This window comes from Moschus berezovskii, chromosome 1 (assembly GCF_049115385.1).
Source record: "Moschus berezovskii isolate FMDL1 chromosome 1, NW_MosBer_1.0, whole genome shotgun sequence".
NCBI lineage: Eukaryota > Metazoa > Chordata > Mammalia > Artiodactyla > Moschidae > Moschus > Moschus berezovskii.
Genome location: NC_142460.1, coordinates 25029400 through 25049743, shown reverse-complemented (window position 1 = coordinate 25049743; position 20344 = coordinate 25029400). Strand labels below are relative to the sequence as shown.

General features: G+C 45.5%; 1 protein-coding gene across 7 annotated transcripts in view; it reads left to right on the top strand.

The window, feature by feature from the left end:
- The window catches only part of BACH1 (BTB domain and CNC homolog 1), a 151512-nt gene that overhangs the window by 50783 nt on the left and 80385 nt on the right, over nt 1-20344 (top strand). For 2 of the 7 annotated variants that reach the window (XR_016037332.1, XR_008685324.2), the window contains exon 6: nt 12377-12576. The exons of 2 other annotated variants lie outside the window; for them this stretch is intronic. Coding sequence is in view for 2 of the 5 variants with exons in the window: in XM_055421602.2 (XP_055277577.2) it covers nt 12377-12423 (47 nt within the window). In the remaining 3 variants the exon portion in view is untranslated. 3 more of the 7 variants (XR_008685322.2, XM_055421602.2, XM_055421620.2) reach the window with 3 other exon arrangements.

Here is a 20344-nt window from a genome sequence, read left to right as displayed (position 1 = left end):
AACCCCATGGACTGCAGCACACCAGGCTTCCTGGTCCATCACCATCTCCTGGAGCTTACTCAAACTCAGGTCCATCAAGTCAGTGATGCCATCCAACCATCTCATCCTCTGTCCTCCCCTTCTCCTCCTGGCTTCAATCTTTCCCAGCATCAGGGTCTTTTCTGATGAGTCAGTTCTTTGCATCAGGTAGCCAGAGTATTGGAGCTTCAGCTTCAGCATCAGTCCTTCCAATGAATATTCAGGGTTGATTTCCTTTAGGATGGACTGGTTGGATCTCCTTGCTGTCTTAGGCAGTTGCTTCCATCCGAATAGTTCAGCTTATTGTTTATTGTGCTATATTTTAGACATGTTGTTAAAGTCATTAAAATCAATAGCTTCCTTTAATTTCACTCAAATGAATAAATAAGCAGGTGAGTTAAGTAAATAAGCAAACAAAATATTCCCTGGGTATGGGATTAAGAGGTACAAACTATTATATATTAAAATAAGCTACAAGGATATATTGTACAGCAGAGGAAGTATAGCCAAGATTTTATAATAACTGTAAATAGAGCATAACCTTTAAAATTGTGTCGCTCTGAAATGCAAAAAAGCAAAATGGCTGTCTGAGGAGGCCTTACAAATAGCTGTGAAAAGAGGAGAAGCGAAAAGCAAAGGAGAAAAGGAAAGATATAAGCATCTGAAAGCAGAGTTCCAAGGAATAGCAAGGAGAGATAAGAAAGCCTTCCACAGCGATCAATGCAAAGAAATAGAGGAAAACAACAGAATAAGAAAAACAAGAGATCTCTTCAAGAAAATTAGAGATATCAAGGGAACATTTCATGCAAAGATGGGCTCGATAAAGGACAGAAATGGTATGGACCTAACAGAAGCAGAAGATATTAAGAAGAGGTGACAAGAATATACAGAAGAACTGTACAAGAAAGATCTTCACAACCAAGATAATCACGATAGTGTGATCACTCACCTGGAGCCAGACATCTTGGAATGTGAAGTCAAGTGGGCCTTAGAGAGCATCACTACGAACAAAGCTAGTGGAGGTGATGGAATTCCAATTGAGCTATTTCAAATCCTGAAAGATGATGCTGTGAAAGTGCTGCACTCAATATGCCAGCAAATTTGGAAAACTCAGCAGTGGCCACAGGACTGGAAAAGGTCAGTCTTCATTCCAATCCCAAAGAAAGGCAATGCCAAAGAATGCTCAAACTACTGCACAACTGCACTCATCTCACATGGTAGTAAAGTCATGCTCAAAATTCTGCAAGCCAGGCTTCAGCAATATGTGAACCGTGAACTTCCAGATGTTCAAGCAGGTTTTAGAAAAGGCAGAGGCACCAGAGATCAAATTGCCAACATGTGCTGGATCATGGAGAAAGCAAGAGAGTTCCAGAAAAACATCTATTTCTGCTTCATTGACTATGCCAAAGCATTTGACTGTGTGGATCACAATAAACTGTGGAAAATTCTTCAAGAGATGGGAATACCAGACCACCTGACCTGCCTCTTGAGAAACCTGTATGCAAGTCAGGAAGCAACAGTTAGAACTGGGCAAGGAACAACAGACTGGTTCCAAATGGAAAAGGAGTACGTCAAGGTTGTATATTGTCACCCTGCTTATTTAACTTATATGCAGAGTACATCATGAGGAACGCTGGGCTGGAAGAAGCACAAGCTGGAACCAAGATTGCCGGGAGAAATATCAGTAACCTCAGATATGCAGATGACACCACCCTTATGGCAGAAAGTGAAGAGGAACTCAAAAGCCTCTTGATGAAAGAGGAGAGTGAAAAGTGTGGCTTGAAGCTCAACATTCAGAAAACGAAGATCATGGCATCTGGTCCCATCACTTCATGGGAAATAGATGGGGAAACAGTGGAAACAGTATCAGACTTTATTTTTTGGGGCTCCAAAATCACTGCAGATGCTGATTGCAGCCATGAAATTAAAAGACACTTGCTCCTTGGAAGGAAAGTTATGACCAATCTAGACAGCATATTAAAAAGCAGAGACATTACTTTGCCAACAAAGGTCCGTCTAGTCAAGGCTATGGTTTTTCCCTTGGTCATGTATGGATGTGAGAGTTGGAGTGTGAAGAAAGCTGATTGCCGAAGAATTGATGCTTTTGAACTGTGATGCTGGAGAAGACTCTTGAGTGTCCCTTGGACTGCAAGGAGATCCAACCAGTCCATTCTAAAGGAGATCAATCCTGGGTGCTCATTGGAAGGACTGATGCTAAAGCTGAAACTGCAATACTTTGGCCACCTCATGTGACGAGTTGACTCACTGGAAAAGACTCTGATGCTGGAAAGGATTGGGGGTGGGAGGAGAAGGGGACGACAGAGAATGAGATGGCTGGATGGCATCACCGACTCTGTGGACATGAGTTTGAGTGACCTCCGGGAGTTGGTGATGGACAGGGAGGCCTGGCATGCTGTGATTCATGGGGTCGCAGAGAGTCGGACACGACTGAGCGACTGAACTGAACTGATTGTGTACCTATAAAATATAATATTGTACATCAGCTATACTTCAGCATAAAACTGCCTCTGGCACTAGAGCTGAATGGATAGAGTAGGCTTTATTGCAATTTGGGGAACATATTTATTTCACTACAATACAGACCGCGGCAGTGTGCACCCTGTGCGATTGATTGCTCTGTCCTGGGGTCTCCCCTTCCCCTGGGGCATTTTGACAGCCTGCCCAGCCTCACGTGGGGCCTCAGCCGCATGCCAGCCTGCGACGCGTCCCACTGCCCTCTCCCCCGATTGCCCTGGGGAGCTCACGTTCAGCTCTCTCCTGTCTCAATCTCCGAGGATGGCTTTGGACTGTCTCACTTGCAAACCCCGGCAAGGGCTCAGCGGAACAGTGGGGATTTCAGGGAGCAGGACTGTCTCTTCTAGAAGGCAGCTCATTTATTCATTCAACAAAATCCTAGTAAGCTCCAAGAGGAACCACTAAACACTGTTTTGGGTTCCAGGGACCCATGAGAGAGAGAGATGAAAATCTCTATCCTCACAGAGTTTACATTCTAGTCCAGAGAAAGGGACAAGAAGCAGAACTATAAAGCACTGAGGATATTAGAAGGTGAAAAGGGCCTTGAGATAAATAAGCACAGAAGCAGAAGAGCAGAGTGGGAGCTTTGTACAAGGTGGCAAAGGAAAGTCATCTGAGAAGATGCCATTTGAATAAAGAACCGAGGGAAGTTAAGTGAGCTTTAGTTGGTTATACTTTGAAGATTACTTTTTGACTTAAGTTATAAAATAAAAAATGGAGAAGAGCTCAATCTTGTATAGCTATAGTAAGAATCAAATGAAACAATGCATGGAATAATTCCTTTTAGAAAACCAGTTAGTACATAAAACGAAAGTTGCTCAGTCGTGTCCAACTCTTTGCCATTCCATGGACTGTAGCCCACCAGGCTTCTCTGTCCATGGAATTCTCCAGGCAAGAATTCTGGATTGGGTAGCTGTTCCCTCTTCCAGGGGATCTTCCCAACCCAGGAGTTGAACCCAGGTCTCCCACACTGCAGGCAGGCAGATTCTTTACTGTCTGAGTCACCAGGGAAGCCCAATTAGTACACAGCTAGCATATAATAAATTTTAGTCTTATTATATAGAATGGTGCCCTCTAATATAGTACCTGCTAGCCACAAGAAGCTGTTTAAACTTACGTGAATTCAAATGAAGTAGTTTTAAAAATTCAATTTCTCAGCCTCACTAGTCACATTCAAGTTCTCAACAGCCACATGTTGCTGGTGGCTGCCACTTTGCACAGTGCAGATGCGGAGCATTTCTATGACTGTAGAAAGTTCTATCGCACACTGCTAAATAGAGAGTCTAACATTGGTGCGTCAAGGAAGATACAGTCTCATATGTAACAGGAGTGTCGTGGGACTTTGTTGTCTTAGAATTTCAGCTCAAGCCTCATAGCTGAGGACAGTGGGAGACGTTGATCTCACATATTAAAGAGAGATGTCAGCATAGACACATTTGTACAGGGCTTAATGCACGCATGTGTGTGCTCAGTTGTGTCTGACACTTTGCGACTCCATGGACTATAGTCCATCAGGCTCCTCTGTCCATGAAGTTTCCTGGGCAAGAATACTGGAGGGTAGCCATTGCCTCCTCCAGGGGATCATCCCAACCCAGGCGTCGAACCTGCATCTTCTGCACCTCCTGCATTGGTAAGCAGATTCTTTACCACAGAGTCACTTGGGAGGCACCTCCAGGGTTTACTAGCGGAGGCCGGATGAGAATTTTGGCCTAGATAAGAGGAGCCTCAAGGTCCGTTGAGAGACTAGATTCTTTCAGGTGCATTCATCACAGTGGGGGCTGCTGTGGGACACAGATGGGGAGTTTCTGATCCTCCCAGTTAAGTGAAAGGGGGCCTACCAGGAGAACCTCACCCAGATAGGGTGTCTGTGGAAGGGGAGGCCAACACCCACTCCTGGCTGGATGTGTCTGACCCGAGAAACTGGTATGTTTCCCCCTGGGCTGCTCTCCGAGGCAAGAAAGAAAGGGTTTTTGTGGAACCTTGTGGTGCCCAGAGGCCAAAAATATGAGATGAGCTCAAGGGGCCTTAGAACGCAGGAACAGAAAGTACCAGACCCTCGTCACCCTTCCTGCCATGTTGGAACCGTTGCGGAATATTTGAGCGTTTCCTGGCCACCTGGCTCGTCCCTTTCCTGTCCCATGTTAGGAAAGGTATTTGTCCTGTTCCTCTCCTTCCCTGTATAAGGAAATTACACGTATCTCACCCAATCAGCAAAGGACTCACAAGCTTCCTACTCCATTCCTTTGTTCCTTGGCTACCAAAACAGGCAGATGACCCATATTTGTCATGGGCTTCCAGGTGGCGCTAGTGGTGAAGAACCCGTGTGCCAGTGCAAGAAACGTGAAACGTGGGTTTGATCCCTGGGTCCAGTAGATCCTCTGGAGGAAGGTGTGACAACCCACTCCAGTATCCCTGCCTGGGAAATCTCATGGATGGAGGAGTTCATGGGGTCACAGAGGGTCAGACAACCAAAGTGACTTAGCACACACACTCCCTAACCATTGGAAAAGCCGGCCTGCCCACAGCATCTCCTGCTCTAATAAACTATTCTTTCATTCTGTCTTGTGTCTGGAAGTTCTTTTCTGACCTGTGCATGGACCATAAAGAACCTGGTGTGTGCTCTTAAGAATTTGCAGGGGGCGGCCGGACATCTGTGTGAAGGGAGAGGTCCCGGCTCCTCAGTGGAGAGGTCTAATGATGGGGAGGCCAGCCAAATGAGAATGGGCTGGGCAGAGAGGTAGCAGGGCAGCCTGCCCGTCACCACAGAGGGGCCCGCCTTGCTGCCAAGTGTGTGCCATGGCAGGTAAGTAGGCTGCAGTCCTGTGAGGACCCGCCTTCATCCCCCATTCAGTCGTTCAGTCGTGTCCGACTCTCCACGACCCCATGGACTGCAGCACGTCAGGCCTCCCTGTCCATCACGAACTCCCGGAGCTCACTCAAACTCACGTCCATTGAGTCGGTGATGCCATCCAGCCATCTCATCCTCTGTCGTCCCCTTCTCCTCACAAGGAACAAAATGTTTGTACGGTGAAGGCAAGTGTCTGGTGGAGAAGTAGCGGTCAGATGTCGCTTGGAAGGTGCCTCACCCATGTCCCTGTGGGAGATTGCTGAGGGGACCACAGAGATGCGCCCCCACCCCCAAGGGAAAGCTGCTGTCTGGTTGACTCCCTGGATGAAAGGGATCAACAGTAAAGAGAAAACTAAAAACGGGGGCCAAGGAGGAGGAACTGGAGCCAGGGAGTAAAGAAGACACCATGTGTTCATTCTGGGGCGGGTCCCAGGGCCGGGAGACCAAGTAGATGTGGTTTAGACAAGTCACAGAACAGGACGAGCAGGGCTGTGGCGTTCACCTCATCCAAAAGAGGCAAGTGCTCCTCTGCGCCTACTGTTTGTTTGTTGCAGGGCAGGTCAGCTGTTACCAGATCTTCAGGTTTTCTTTTCTTTCTTTATTTTTATGTAAATCATTTTGAAAGTCTTTACTGAATTTATTACTGTGTGGCTTCCTTTTTATGCTTTCTTCTTTTGGCCGCAAGGCACGCGGGGTCTCAGTTCCCCGACCAGAGATTCAACTCACACCTTGTGTACTGGAAGGTGGTCTGAACCCCTGGACCGCCAAGGAAGTCCCCAGGTTTTCAAAAGAAGCCAGACCGCTGGATTTTGGTGTGAAGCTATGCCATTTTTGAAACACAGTGTATATTTTGAATAGATTCTGTTCCGGGTTTTTAAACACCTGAAAATAGAAACTATTCTTTGAATCAAAAGCAATGGTACAGTTTTGAGATTTGCCCGAGCTGCCACCAGGGGGTAGGGAAGAGACGTCGCAGAGAATCCCAAGTGGTGGAAGAAAGAGCAAACGTTACAGGACTGTCTCTGCTGAATCTGGCCCATTTAATGCACCAGGCATGTACAGTATTTAACTAAAAGGTTTAGTTTTTATTTCCAGGTCCGGGATATATCGTTGCACAGAGGCATTTGCTAGTAAAGAGTGCAGATTTTCTTCTCTGTTCCCTGATTGAAGCCTTGTGGTCTAACTTTTCTCTCCATCTCCCCCTCATGGACTGGTTTCTCGGAGTCACTCTTAAATCATCTGTCCTTGCTTGCTCTTCTAGGCCTCCACTATCCAGCAGGGACTCGGCTGTCCTAGGTAGGCCCACAGATTCTCTGACACTCCTCCTTTGACAAATGGGATCTATGTCATGGCCCCTCTTCTTGAACCTGGGTGGACTTGTGGCTGCATTCACCAATAGTTGGTGTCATTTGCTCAGTCGTGTCCTTTGCGGCCCCATGGACTGTGTAGCCCGCCAGGCTCCTCTGTCCATGGAATTCTCCAGGCAAGAATACTGGAGTGGGTTGCCATTTCCTTTTCCAGGGGATCTTCTGGATCCAGGGATTGAATCCTGGTCTCCTGCATTGTGGGTGGATTCTTTACCATCTGGGCTACCAGGGAAGCCCAATAGAACTTATTCTATGACATTTCTGGACCTAGCTCTCAAAAGGCCATGCAGCTCCTAATTTTTTTTTTTAATATACCAGAATACTTGTTTTTGGAACCCTGGGTCACCATGAACAAGCCCAGATATTCAAGGCCCTCAGACTGTGAGGAGGCCCAGGTCACACAGAAAGGCCCTATGTTAGGCATGCCCATTGATGGTACTGGCTGGATCCAGGCTCAGTGCCACAGTAAAGAAGCCTCCAGATTTCCCTAATCCCCAGTCATTCAAGCCATGTCCAGCTGTTTGAGTCTCCCCCAACTGAGATCTCAGATACCATGGAACAGAGACAAACCATCTTTGTCCATGACTCACAGATTCCATAGGATTTCCCAGGCGGCACTAGTGGTAAAGAACCTTCCTGCCAATGCAGGAATCATAAGAGACACTGGTTCAATCCCTGAGTTGGGAAGATCCCATAGAGAAGGGCATGGCAACCCACTCTAGTATTCTTGTCTGGAAAATCCCATGGACAGAGGAACCTGGTGGGCTACAGTCCACGGGGTCACAAAGAGTCAGACTCAGCTGAAGCACTGGGCACATACAGATTTCATGAACACAAAGGAAAATTATGTCACTAAGTTTTTGGGGTGGTTACACAGCAATAGATAACTGGAATAAATGCTAGAATATCTGGACCATAGACTCCAGCTGCCTTCCTGAGATTTACCCTCAGGTACAGAAACTGGGGATCCTACGTGGTGCTTGTGATAAAGAACCCACCTGCCAATGCAGGAGACATGTAAGAGATGCGGGTTTGATCCCTGGGTCTGGTAGATCCCCTGGAGAAGGAAATGGCACCCCACTCCAGTATCCTTGCCTGGAGAATCCATGGACAGAGGAGCCTGGCGGGCTACAGTCTGTAGGTGTTGCAAAGTGTCAGACACGACTGAGCATCCACACATGCATAGACACTGAGGGGGGATTGCAAGGAGCCAACCAATGAAGTTCTGGAAGGTGAACAGGAAACTGTCAAGGGGTTGGAGAGGCGTGTTCTGAGCCCAGATGACCGCACCTGTGAAAGCTGAGGGACGAGAGAGGACCTGGTTTGTTTGTAGACCTGAAGTGTGTGTCTAGCAGGACTGAATGCTGTATGAGTGGTCCCTGTGATGAGGATTACAGATTGCAAGAGGGGCACATGGTCAGCCAGGAGAGGGCTGAGAAGAGTCCAGGCTCTGATAAGTATGTGATGGGATCTGGAATTTATCTTAAGACAGTAGGAAACTTCTGAAAGACATGATGTGATCAGTCCTGTGTTTTAGGAAGTTTGCTTTGGCTGTTGTGAGGAGAGCCGATTGTGGAGAGAAAGAGTGGGATTGAGGAGATGGATAAGAGACCAGGGCTATAGTCAGGGGGATCAGGCGGGCTGGACTAAGAAAGTCCGGGTTGGCAAGTAAGCAGGAGCCAGGTTCATGAAACAGGTAGGGAAAGGGAGACTGCTGTGAGGTGGGAAGGAGGATTGGTAAAAAGGGACAGAAGAATCGTGGACTGTTCCATGATTAGAAAGAAATTTCTAATCAAGATTTCCTTCTTGAATGACAGAGTAGAAGTGGTTACTACTCAGTGAGACTGTTCGGACAAGACCAAGGTGGGTTTGCGGAAGGTTTCGGTGACGACTGCAGTGTGCAAGGCACAGTGTGTGCTTCTTTGTGGAGAGGTCTAGTGGGGAGTTGATACGGGAGGTTTGTGTCGAGCAGGAGGATTTGCACCAAAGCTTTACATCTCTGCCTTTAACATATGATCCCACTTTTGAAGTCATGTTTGTGGAGGTCCCAAGGTGATTTCTGGGGAACAGAAACAGTGTCCCACTTGGAAACTGATTATAGTAGACCGTACACTGTTTCACTTATCAGTATTGCCCCAGCCCCACCAAGAATAATTGGGTTAAGGCTTTGCAATTGTGATTTTATATGACCTGCTTCATCGAGGCTTTATTTTTCTGGAAGTCAATGTTTTACTATGATTTTAACATGCTGCTACTGCTAAGTCACTTCAGTCGTGTCCGACTCTGTGTGACCCCATAGACGGAAGCCCACCAGGCTCCCCTGTCCCTGGGATTCTCCAGGCAAGAACACTGGAGTGGGTTGCCATTTCCTTCTCCAGGAAGGAACATGGGGAAGGTCCAAAAAATATGTTTATTTTTAATTGAAGGGTAATTGCTTTACAGTACTGCCTTAGTTTCTGCCACACATCAACATGGATCTGTCGTAGGTACACATATGGCCCCTCCCTCTTGAAGTTGTATCTTTTTTAATGCCTTTTGTTCTAACCTTTTTTTCCGCCCACTCTAACTCTTCAATAGTGTGGCTTTGGCAGAACTCCACACAGGATCCTTTTTTTTTTCCCAGCCATAGGTGGCAGCATACCACTGCCTGCGATTAGATCAACTGCGTTTGTTAAGTCGGAGCTGTTGGTCAGGAGAGAGCAGCTAATGGGTAATCAGTCCAAGCTGCACGGCAAATTAATGTCTTTATTAAGTGAACTAACCGGTTCCCTTTATAAACAAGGTCAGAGTATTTATAACCCCGTGCATTTCATAAAGCAAAATCCATCTGCACTGATGTGACTTCACTAAGGAACCCATGATTTATCTGCAAGGAGCATATGCAAAAGCTCACTTGGAAAACCATCTTTTATAATGACTGGTACCATTCTGAGGTAATCATTAATAAAAGGCACCCTTGCTAGGTAGCCTCATTTTTCTCATACGAGGTAAATGAAAAAGTGATTACCTTAAACAGGAGCCACTATTATAAGATGATATTGGGTGACCTGTTCCAAATTGAGTTCTTAGTAATAAAAATAAAATGCGATCCTTATTGATCAAATACTTCTTTTGTCACTTTTGTTGTTGAGTCTCTCAGCTGTGTCTGACCCTTTGCAGCCCCGTGGACTGCAGCATGCCAGGCGTCCCTGTCCTTTACCATCTCCCGGAGCTTGCTCAAAGTCACGTCCATTCAGTTGAGGATGCCATCCAAACATCTGATCGTCTTTCACCCCCTTCTCCTCTTGCCTTCAATCTTTCCCAGCATCAGAGTCTTTTCCAAAGAGTCAGCTTTTCGCGTCGGGTGGCCAAAGGACTGGAGCTTCAGTTTCGGCATCAGCCCTTCCAATGGATATTCAGGATTGATCTCCTTTAGGATTGACTGGTTTGATCTCCTTGCAGTCCAAAGGCTTCTCAAGAGTCTTCTCCAACACCACAGTTCAAAAGCATCAGTTTTTTGGTGCTCAGCCTTCTTTATGATCCAACTCTCACATCCATACATGACTACTGGAAAAACCATCGCTTTGAATATATGAACCTTTGTCGGCAAAGTAATGTCTCTGCGTTTTAATGTGCTAAGCTTGTCATAGCTTTTCTTCCGAGGAGCAAGCGTCTTTTAATTTCATGGATTTAGTCACCATCTGCAGTGATTTTGGAGCCCAAGAAAATAAAGTCCGTCACTGTTTCCACTGTTTCCCCATCTATCTGCCATGAAGTGATGGGACTGGATGCCATTATCTTAGTTTTTTGAATGTTGAGTTTTAAGCCAGGTTTTTCACTCTCCTCTTTCACTTTCATCAAGAGGCTGTTTAGTTCCTCTTCCCTTTCTTAGCTTTTCTTCACCATAAGGGTGGTGCTATCTGCGTAGCTGAGGTTATTGCTGTTTTTCCCAGCAATCTTAATTCCAGCTTGTGCTTCATCCAGCCTGGCATTTTGCATGATGTACTCTTCATATAAGTTAAGTAAGCAGGGTGACAATACAGCCTTTGTCACTTAGATTAGACAAAGCCTTATTTCACATTTAGAGTAGGTTACACAGGTATAAAGTTTGATGTTTGCCATCTACTGCATGTCACATTTTAAGTGAATCAAAGGCTTAATTTTGCCTTCATTGTCAGAGAACTGTATGAGAAGCTCAGAATATCTTCTCACAACGTGACCAGGTATCAGGGACCTGGTGAATTTCAGGTTCTAGAACAGTGCTGTGCAATAGAAATCTAAGGCAAACCACCCACTGAAACTGCATGTGCAATTTAAAATTTTTTTGACACCACATAGATTGAAAAATGTGAAAAGAAAAAGAGGAAATTAATCTTCATTCTGTGTTATAGTTTGGGGGTGGGAGGAGACGGGGACGACAGAGAATGAGGTGGCTGGATGGCATCACCGACTCGATGGATATGAGTTTGAGTGAACTCCGGGAGTTGGTGATGGACAGGGAGGCCTGGCGTGCTGTGATTCATGGGGTCGCAAAGAGTCGGACATGACTGAGCGACTGAACTAACTAACCCAATATGTCGAAAGTATTTAGCAGGTAATCAGTATAAAGATTATGGAGGTATCCTACATTCTTTTTTTTTCACTCTGCATATTTGAACTCTGGTGTCTTTTTTACATTCACAGCTCATCTCTGTTCAGTCTAGCCACAGTTCAAATGCTCAATATTCACCTGTGGTTGGTGGGCTCAGCTCTAAACACTTACTATCTGTTATGGATTGAAACATGTTTCCTCAAAATTCAGATGTTGAAGACCTAAACCCGAGTACCTCAGAAAGTGACCTGATTTGGAGTTGAAGTCTTTACAGAAGTAATCAAGTTAAAATGAGGCCATTAGGATGCATCTGAGCAAAGGTCTGTCTAGTCAAGGCTATGGTTTTTCCAGTGGTCATGTATGGATGTGAGTTGGACTATAAAGAAAGCTGAGCGCTGAAGAACTGATGCTTTTGAACTGTGGTGCTGGAGAAGACTCTTGGGAGTCCCTTGGACTGCAAGGAGATCCTACCTGTCCATCCTAAAGGAGATCAGTCCTGAGTGTACATTGGAAGGACTGATGTTCAAGCTGAAACTCCAATACTTTGGCCACCTGATGGGAAGAGCTGACTCATTTGAAAAGACCCCAATGCTGGGAAAGATTGAAGGCAGAAGGAGAAGGGGACGACAGGATGAGATGGTTGGATGGCATCACCAGCTCAATGGACTTGAGTTTGGGTAAACTCCGGGAGTTGGTGATGGATAGGGAGGCCTGGTGTGCTACAGTTCATGGGGTTGCAAAGAGTCGGACACAACTGGGCAACTGAGTTGAACTGAACTGAACTGAGCTTCCTTGATGGCTGCTTGGTAAAAAATCTGCCTGCAATGCAGGAGACACAGGAGACGTAAGTTTGATCCCTGAGTCAAGAAGATCCCCTGGAGGAGGAAATGGCAACCCAGTGCAGTGAATCCTATGGACAGAGAAGCCTGGTGGGCCACAGTCCATGGGGTTGTAAAGATTGGCCATGACTTGGCACACAAGCACCCAACAGTGCAGAATGCATCCTAATCCAACATGACTGACGTATTTATGCAACAGGGACCTCTGGAGGAGCTAGACTCACACGCAGGGAGAGCACCATATAAAGATGAAGACAGAGATGACTGATGCGCCTACAAGCCAAGGAGCACCAAAGATTGCTGGCAAGCAGGTGCTCGAGAGAAAGGGTGGACTCTTCCTCACACCCTCAGAAGGAACCAACCCTGCCGTCACCTTGATCATGGGCTTTTGGCTTCCAGGTATGCGAGACAATCAATTTCTGTTTGTTCGTCACCCAGCTGTGAAAACAGAAACCGTTCCTGCTGTTGGCAGTGGGCACTTTGTTCTGAGCTTTTCTTTTCTTGCCTTGAAGCTCTTCTTCTCTTTCTGCACCTCTTCCTCTGCTCTCACCACTCAGCCTCTGAGCACCCTCTCATGGGACCTCCGAGAATCTCCCCCGCCAGGCAGACATGTAGGCTGGCAGTTTCCTGTTCAGTAAGCCTGAGAGGGATACACCCTGAGTGGTGGCAAAGAAGCCTGGTTCACTCCAGGTGTCCAGCGGGGGTCATATTACCCACTAGGTGGCGCCCCTTGTTGTTTAGTTGCTAAGTCCTGTCCAACTCTTTGGCGACCCCATGAACTGTAGCCCACCAGGCCCCTTGGTCTGGGGGATTTTCCAGGCAAGAATACTGGAGGGGGTTGCCATTTCCTTCTCCAGGGACTCTTCCTGACCCAGGGATCGAACCCGTGTCCCCTGTGTCTCCTGCTTTGGCAGGCAGATTCTTTACCACTGAGCCACCTGGGAAGTCTCGAGAGCCCCAGGTGGCCCCCTAGAGCTGCTGTTATGCAAGTCAAAGTGCTCACCCACAAAGTGCTTTCCAAAACTATAAATAACTGTATCAGATCAGATCAGATCAGTCGCTCAGTCGTGTCCGACTCTCCGCGACCCCATGAATCACAGCACTCCAGGCCTCCCTGTCCATCACCAACTCCCGGAGCTCACTCAAACTCATGTCCACAGAGTCGGTGATGCCATCCAGCCATCTCATTCTCCGTCGTCCCCTTCTCCTCCCGCCCCCAACCTTTCCCAGCATCAGAGTCTTTTCCAGTGAGTCAACTCGTCGCATGAGGTGGCCAAAGTATTGCAGCTTCAGCTTTAGCATCAGTCCCTCCAATGAACATCCAGGATTGATCTCCTCTAAAATGGACTGGTTGGATCTCCTTGCAGTACAAGGGACTCTCAAGAGTCTTCTCCAACACCACAGTTCAAAAGCATCGATTCTTCGGCGATCAGCCTTCTTCACAGTCCAACTCTCACATCCATACATGACCATGGGAAAAACCATTGCCTTGACTAGACGGACCTTGGTTGGCAAAGTAATGTCTCTGCTTTTTAATATACTATCAAGGTTGGTCATAACTTTCCTTCCAAGGAGCAAGCGTCTTTTAATTTCATGGCTGCAGTCAGCATCTGCAGTGATTTTGGAGCCCAAAAAAACAAAGTCTGACACTGTTTCCACTGTTTTTCCATCTATTTCCCATGAAGTGATGGGACCAGATGCCATGATCTTTGTTTTCTGAATGTTGAGCTTCAAGCCAACCTTTTCACTCTCCTCTTTCACTTTCATCAAGAGGCTTTTGAGTTTCTCTTCACTTTCTGCCATAAGGGTGGTGTCATCTGCATATCTGAGGTTATTGATATTTCTCCCAGCAATCTTGATTCCAGCTTGTGCTTCTTCCAGCCCAGTGTTCCTCATGATGTACTCTGCATATAAGTTAAATAAGCAAGGTGACAATATACAACCTTGACATACACCTTTTCCTATTTGGAACCAGTCTGTTGTTCCATGTCCAGTTCTAATTGTTGCTTCCTGACCTGCATACAGGTTTCTCAAGAGGCAGGTCAGGTGGTCTGGGATTCCCATCTCTTTCAGAATGTTCCACAGTTTATTGTGATCGACACAGTCAAAGGCTTTGGCATAGTCAATGAAGCAGAAATAACTGTATAGATGAGAATATTTTATAGATGGGATGAATGGTTTTCAAATTATTTTAGTGCTGTGGGTGACATTGATCCCACCCCATCTCTAGAAATGGTGCATATATATGGGTGTGCATATATATGGGTGACACACACACATATTCTATTAGTCTGTTTCTGTTTCTCTGGAGAACCCCGACTTATATAACCATTGTTCTGATTAATTCTTGGCAAGTGCTCATACTTAAAAAGATAAAAGACAAGAGAGGAGACCTTTCGCTTTTAACCTGATTTTCTGCTGCAGATATAAAAAGTTGGATCAACATATGACCATAGTTGTAAAGATGTTATTGTTGTTTAGTCGCTAAGTCATGTCCGACTCTTTGTGACCCCATGGACTGTATCCCACCAGGCTCCTGTGTCCATAGGATTTCCCAGGCAAGAATACTGGAGTAGGTTGCCATTTCCTTCTCCAGGGGATCTTCTTGATGGGATTGAACCTATGTCTTGTCTCCTGCATCTGTAGGCAGACTCTTTACCGCTGAGCCACCAGGGATGCCCTATAGAGATGTTGAAGTGAAGTGAAATTGTCAGTCGCTAAGTCATGTCTGACTCCTTGAGATCCCATGGACTGTAACCCACCAGGTCCCTGTGTCCATGTGATTTTCCAGGTAAGAATACTGGAGTGGGTTGACATTTCCTCCTCCAGGGGGTCTTCAAGACCCAAAGATTGAAACTTTATCCCCTGCAGGCGGATTCTTTTACCGTGGAACTTTCTTAGGGGACACCTAACTGGTCTCTCTTTGGATTAAAGAAGGCATGGACAGGTTTATGCGAACTACAAAGTTATTTCAAGGTATTTTGAGCCCAACCAAGAAAAGAGAGGTGCTTTCTGTCATAAACCTCCTCCTTTTCTACTACAAACTCCCTTTTCAGCCTCTCATCATCCTTAAACCCTTCCAAGAGGAAGTTAAAGAAAAGGTATACATTCTCAAATGTCTGAAAATGATTCGAGAGAGGGAAGTTTACCTTATAACTCTCCCCATATCAACCTATTTCTACTGCCCAGCATTGAAGTTAATCAACTACAGGAAAACCTTCTTGTATGAAAAGAACCACTCCTCCCAGCTACAGGTTTTTTTCCCCCAGTTCAAATGACTATGTCATTTGATAAAGATGTTACATGATCTTTAAAGTCTTTAGCGAAACAGTCCTGAAGGGTACCCAATTTTCAGTCTCTGCTTTGCTCTTGCCCATCCCAGCTGTTTCTTCTCTGTATTCGATTATCTGTAGGCCCTTTGCAGTTCATCATGGGTCCCAGGAGAGGCACGGGGGAGCATATCAATCAAACTATCTTTGGAAATAATGACATTTGGAAATAATTTTTGTCTGCTTCATAACTGAAAGCAATTGCTCCCCAGAATGCCTTTTGCAGGGAGGTGAGGCTGCTTATCCAGCCTGTTTCTGCTTGGTTCTCTTAGATGCTTGGGTTTCAAACCCTGTGTGTAATTTCCCTAGACAGGGGCTGGCATCGCCTCCCCTCCTGCAAACTTCGTTCCTCTGCATCCTCTTCTTGATGCTGCTTCGCTTTTGGATGGATTTCTTCAGATACAGCTCTCCGATGTTCCAGGGTTCTCTGCTCTGTCGTGGGCTGCCTTGCTCAGCAGAGATCACCGCTGTGGTCGTCCCTAGACCCTGGGAACCAGACGCATGTGCAGCTCTCCTCTGTGTGCTCTGGCCGTGAGTCTTAACCCTTGTTCTGTTTAATCCTTGTGCTATTTCTTTCCCCTTTGCCTCGCTTTTCTAGCTAGTTACCTTCTGCATCTTCTTCCACGAGGTTAGTTCACCTGCACTGTTCTGTGTGTGTTCAGTCATTCACCTGCGTTTGGCACCAGACAGTTTACTCTGAACCCTTTTTGGGAGCTGATGCTGGTGGCCAGACGGCAACAAGAAGATGTTAAAGGCAGCCTTTTAACCTGTGACGTGAGAGACAATACTCTTTACTTCCTTTGGAAAACAGTTCCTGTTTTTCCTCAGTTGTGGTAAATGATGTTTTAAAAGACGACTTTTTCACTTGGATTTTAAAACATGTTTACTACCAAATTTAAGATTTTTTTTTTAATCTAAAGAAACACTGCTGCTTCTTAGAGTTTTGGTAAGTATTGCTTTTTGTGTCTTCTTTTCCTTTTTCTTTCTTTAAAATCGCTGGCCATAATGGAGATTCCAATTACATATAATTTTATTATTTGGGGCTTCCCCTGGTGGCTCAGCTGGTAAAGAACCCTTGTGTCAATGCAGGAGACCGAGAGACTCAGGGTCGCTCCCTCGGTCAGGAAGATCTCCTGGGGAAGGAAATGGCAGTCCACTCCAGTATTCTTACCTGGAAAATTCCGTGGACAGAGGAGCCTGGTGGTCTACAGGTTTTTATTATTTACTGTATTAACTAAGCTCACTTTTTATGTTAATTTTAAAAAAATGGATAACTGTGATATTTAAAATTTAACTCAAAAAATAAAAGTACTTGCAGCTGGGGTATCTCTAGTCCACATTTCAGGTTTCCACATCTGTGCCGTGTGTCTCTTAACTTCCAGCAGGCTAGCGGGGGACTGTCCCACAAAAGAGCAAGCAAGGGCATACAAAGTGTCAGAGATGCAGTCTCAGAAGTGGCACGCTGTCATTTCCACCCATATGTTACTGGCCAAAGCAAGTCACATGCACCAGCCCGAAGCCAGGGCAGACAAATACACTGCCTGTGGTCAGGTCATGGCTATTGTGTGGATGCATGGAAGGATGAAGAGCTGGAAGCAGTCTTCAATATGCAACAGCTTGTCTCCGCTTTGGGTGTGGAGCTGTTGGGAAGGGCTCCAGGAGCAGACATCTGTCTCCAGTAGGAGAAGATAAAGCGAGATCTAGACAGAAGAAGATGGAAGAGTTTTAATAATATTCTAATTCTTTTTTTTTATTTTAAAATTTATTTTTAATTGGAGGATAATTGCTTTGCAGTATTGTGTGGTTTCTGACATAGACCAGCATGAATCAACCATCAGCACACATATGTCCCCTCCCTCTTGAACCTCCCTCTCATCTCTGACAGCATCCCACCCCTAGGCAGTCACAGAGAAACAGGTTTGAGCTCCCTGAATCACACAGCAAATTCCCACTGGCTATCTACTTTACATATGGTAATGGATATGTTTCAGTGCTACTCTATTTGTCTTTGCCAACAAAGGTCCGTCTAGTCAAGGCTGTGGTTTTTCCAGTGGTCATGTATGGATGTGAGAGTTGGACTATAAAGAAAGCTGAGCACTGAAGAATTGATGCTTTTGAACTGTGGTGTTGGAGAAGACTCTTGAGAGTCCCTTGGACTACAAGGAGATCCAACCAGTCCATCCTAAAGGAGATCAGTCCTGGGTGTTCACTGGAAGGACTGATGCTAAAGCTGAAGCTCCAATACTTTGGCCACCTCATGAGATGAGTTGACTCACTGGAAAAGAGTCTGATGCTGGGAGGGATTGGGGGCAGGAGGAAAACGGGACGACAGAGAATGAGATGGCTGGATGGCATCGCAGACTCGATGGACATGAGTTTGAGTGAACTCCGGGAGTTGGTGATGGACAGGGAGGCCTGGTGTGCTGTGATTCATGGGGTCGCAAGGAGTCAGACACGACTGAACGACTGAACTGAACTGAATTACTTTACAAGACTGTAGTGGTTTTGCCATACATTGACATGAATCAGCCATGGGTGTACATGTGTCCTCCACCTCCGTCCCCATCGCATCCCTCTGGGTCATCCCAGTGCACCAGCCCTGAGTGCCATGTCTCATGCATCAAACCTGGACTGGCGATCTGTTTCACATATGATAATATACATGTTTCAACGCTATTCTCTCAAATCATCCCACCCTTGCTTCCTCCCACAGAGTCCACAAGTCTGTTCTTTACATCTGTGTCTCTAGTTTTAATAATATTCTAATTCTTTACATCTGTGTCTCTAGTTTTAATAATATTCTAATTCTTTACATCTGTGTCTCTAGTTTTAATAATATTCTAATTCTTAACAAGCTCTCCAGTGATGCTCAGATGTTACACTTCTGAGTTTTTATCATGGTGATGTGTGCTATACTCGTAGCTCTTCAAACACCCCTTTCTTGCATAAGTTAGTGTGAGTTAGGTCTCTGTTACTTGCAATCAAAAGGTTATCATACATATATAATTTGTGTATATCAGAGGGCCTTTATATAAAAAGAAGCTTCCTTTATCCCAATGCAAATATTCTTAGGCTAATTTTGGGGGGGTTAAAATTTCTTCATATTAGAAGTAAACTATGTGTATTTCATTATTAGTTGATCAAATTAAACTGAGCTACCCATGTTTCAAATAAAAACTTTATCTAATATTTCAGTAAAAATTATTCATTAGTTCAGTTCAGTTCAGTTCGGTTCAGTCGCTCAGTCGTGTCCGACTCTCTGCGACCCCATGAATCACAGCACGCCAGGCCTCCCTGTCCATCACCAACTCCCGGAGTTCACTCAAACTCATGTCCATAGAGTCGATGATGCCATTCAGCCATCTCATTCTCTGTCGTCCCCTTCTCCTCCCGTCCCCAACCTTTCCTAGCATCAGAGTCTTTTCCAATGAGTCAACTCGTCGCATGAGGTGGCCAAAGTATTGCAGTTTCAGCTTTAGCATCAGTCCTTCCAATGAACACCCAGAACTGAGCTCCTTTAGAATGGACTGGTTGGATCTCCTTGCAGTCCAAGGGACTCTCAAGAGTCTTCTCCAGCACCACAGTTCAAAAGCATCAATTCTTCGGCGATCAGCTTTCTTCACAGTCCAACTCTCACATCCATACATGACCACGGGAAAAACCATAGCCTTGACTAGACAGACCTTGGTTGGCAAAGTAATGTCTCTGCTTTATAATATACTATCTAGGTTGGTCATAACTTTCCTTCCAGGGAGTAAGCGTCTTTTAATTTCATGGCTGTAATCAGCATCCGCAGTGATTTTGGATCACCAAAAAATAAATTCTGTCACTGTTTCCACTGTTTCCCCATCTATTTCCCATGAAGTGATGGGACCAGATGCCATGATCTTTGTTTTCTGAATGTTGAGCTTCAAGCCAACCTTTTCACTCTCCTCTTTCACTTTCATCAAGAGGCTTTTGAGTTCCTCTTCACTTTCTGCCATAAGGGTGGTGACATCTGCATATCTGAGGTTATTGATATTTCTCCCAGCAATCTTGATTCCAGCTTGTGCTTCTTCCAGCCCAGCGTTCCCCATGATGTACTCTGCATATAAGTTAAATAAGCAAGGTGACAATATACAGCATTGACGTACTCCTTTTCCTATTTGGAACCAGTCTGTTGTTCCATGTACAGTTCTGACTGTTGCTTCCTGACCTGCATACAGGTTTCTCAAGAGGTCAGGTGGCCTGGTATTCCCATCTCTTGAAGAATTTTCCACAGTTTATTGTGATCCACACAGTCAAAGGTTTTGGCATAGTCAATGAAGCAGAAATAGATGTTTTTCTGGAACTCTCTTGCTTTCTCCATGATCCAGCGGATGTTGGCAATTTGATCTCTGGTGCCTCTGCCTTTTCTAAAACCTGCTTGAACATCTGGGAGTTCACAGTTCACATATTGCTGAAGCCTGGCTTGCAGAATTTTGAGCATGACTTTACTACCATGTGAGATGAGTGCAATTGTGCAGAATTTGAGCATTCTTTGGCATTGCCTTTCTTTGGGATTGGAATGAAGACTGACCTTCTCCAGTCATGTGGCCACTGCTGAGTTTTCCAAATTTGCTGGCATACTGAGTGCAGCACTTTCACAGCATCATCTTTCAAGATTTGAAATAGCTCAATTGGAATTCCATCACCTCCACTAGCTTTGTTCGTAGTGATGCTTTCTAAGGCCCACTTGACTTCACATTCCAAGATGTCTGGCTCTAGGTCAGTGATTACGTTATTGTGACTATCTTGGTCGTGAAGATCTTTTTTGTACAGTTCTTCTGTGTATTCTTGCCACCTCTTCTGAATATCTT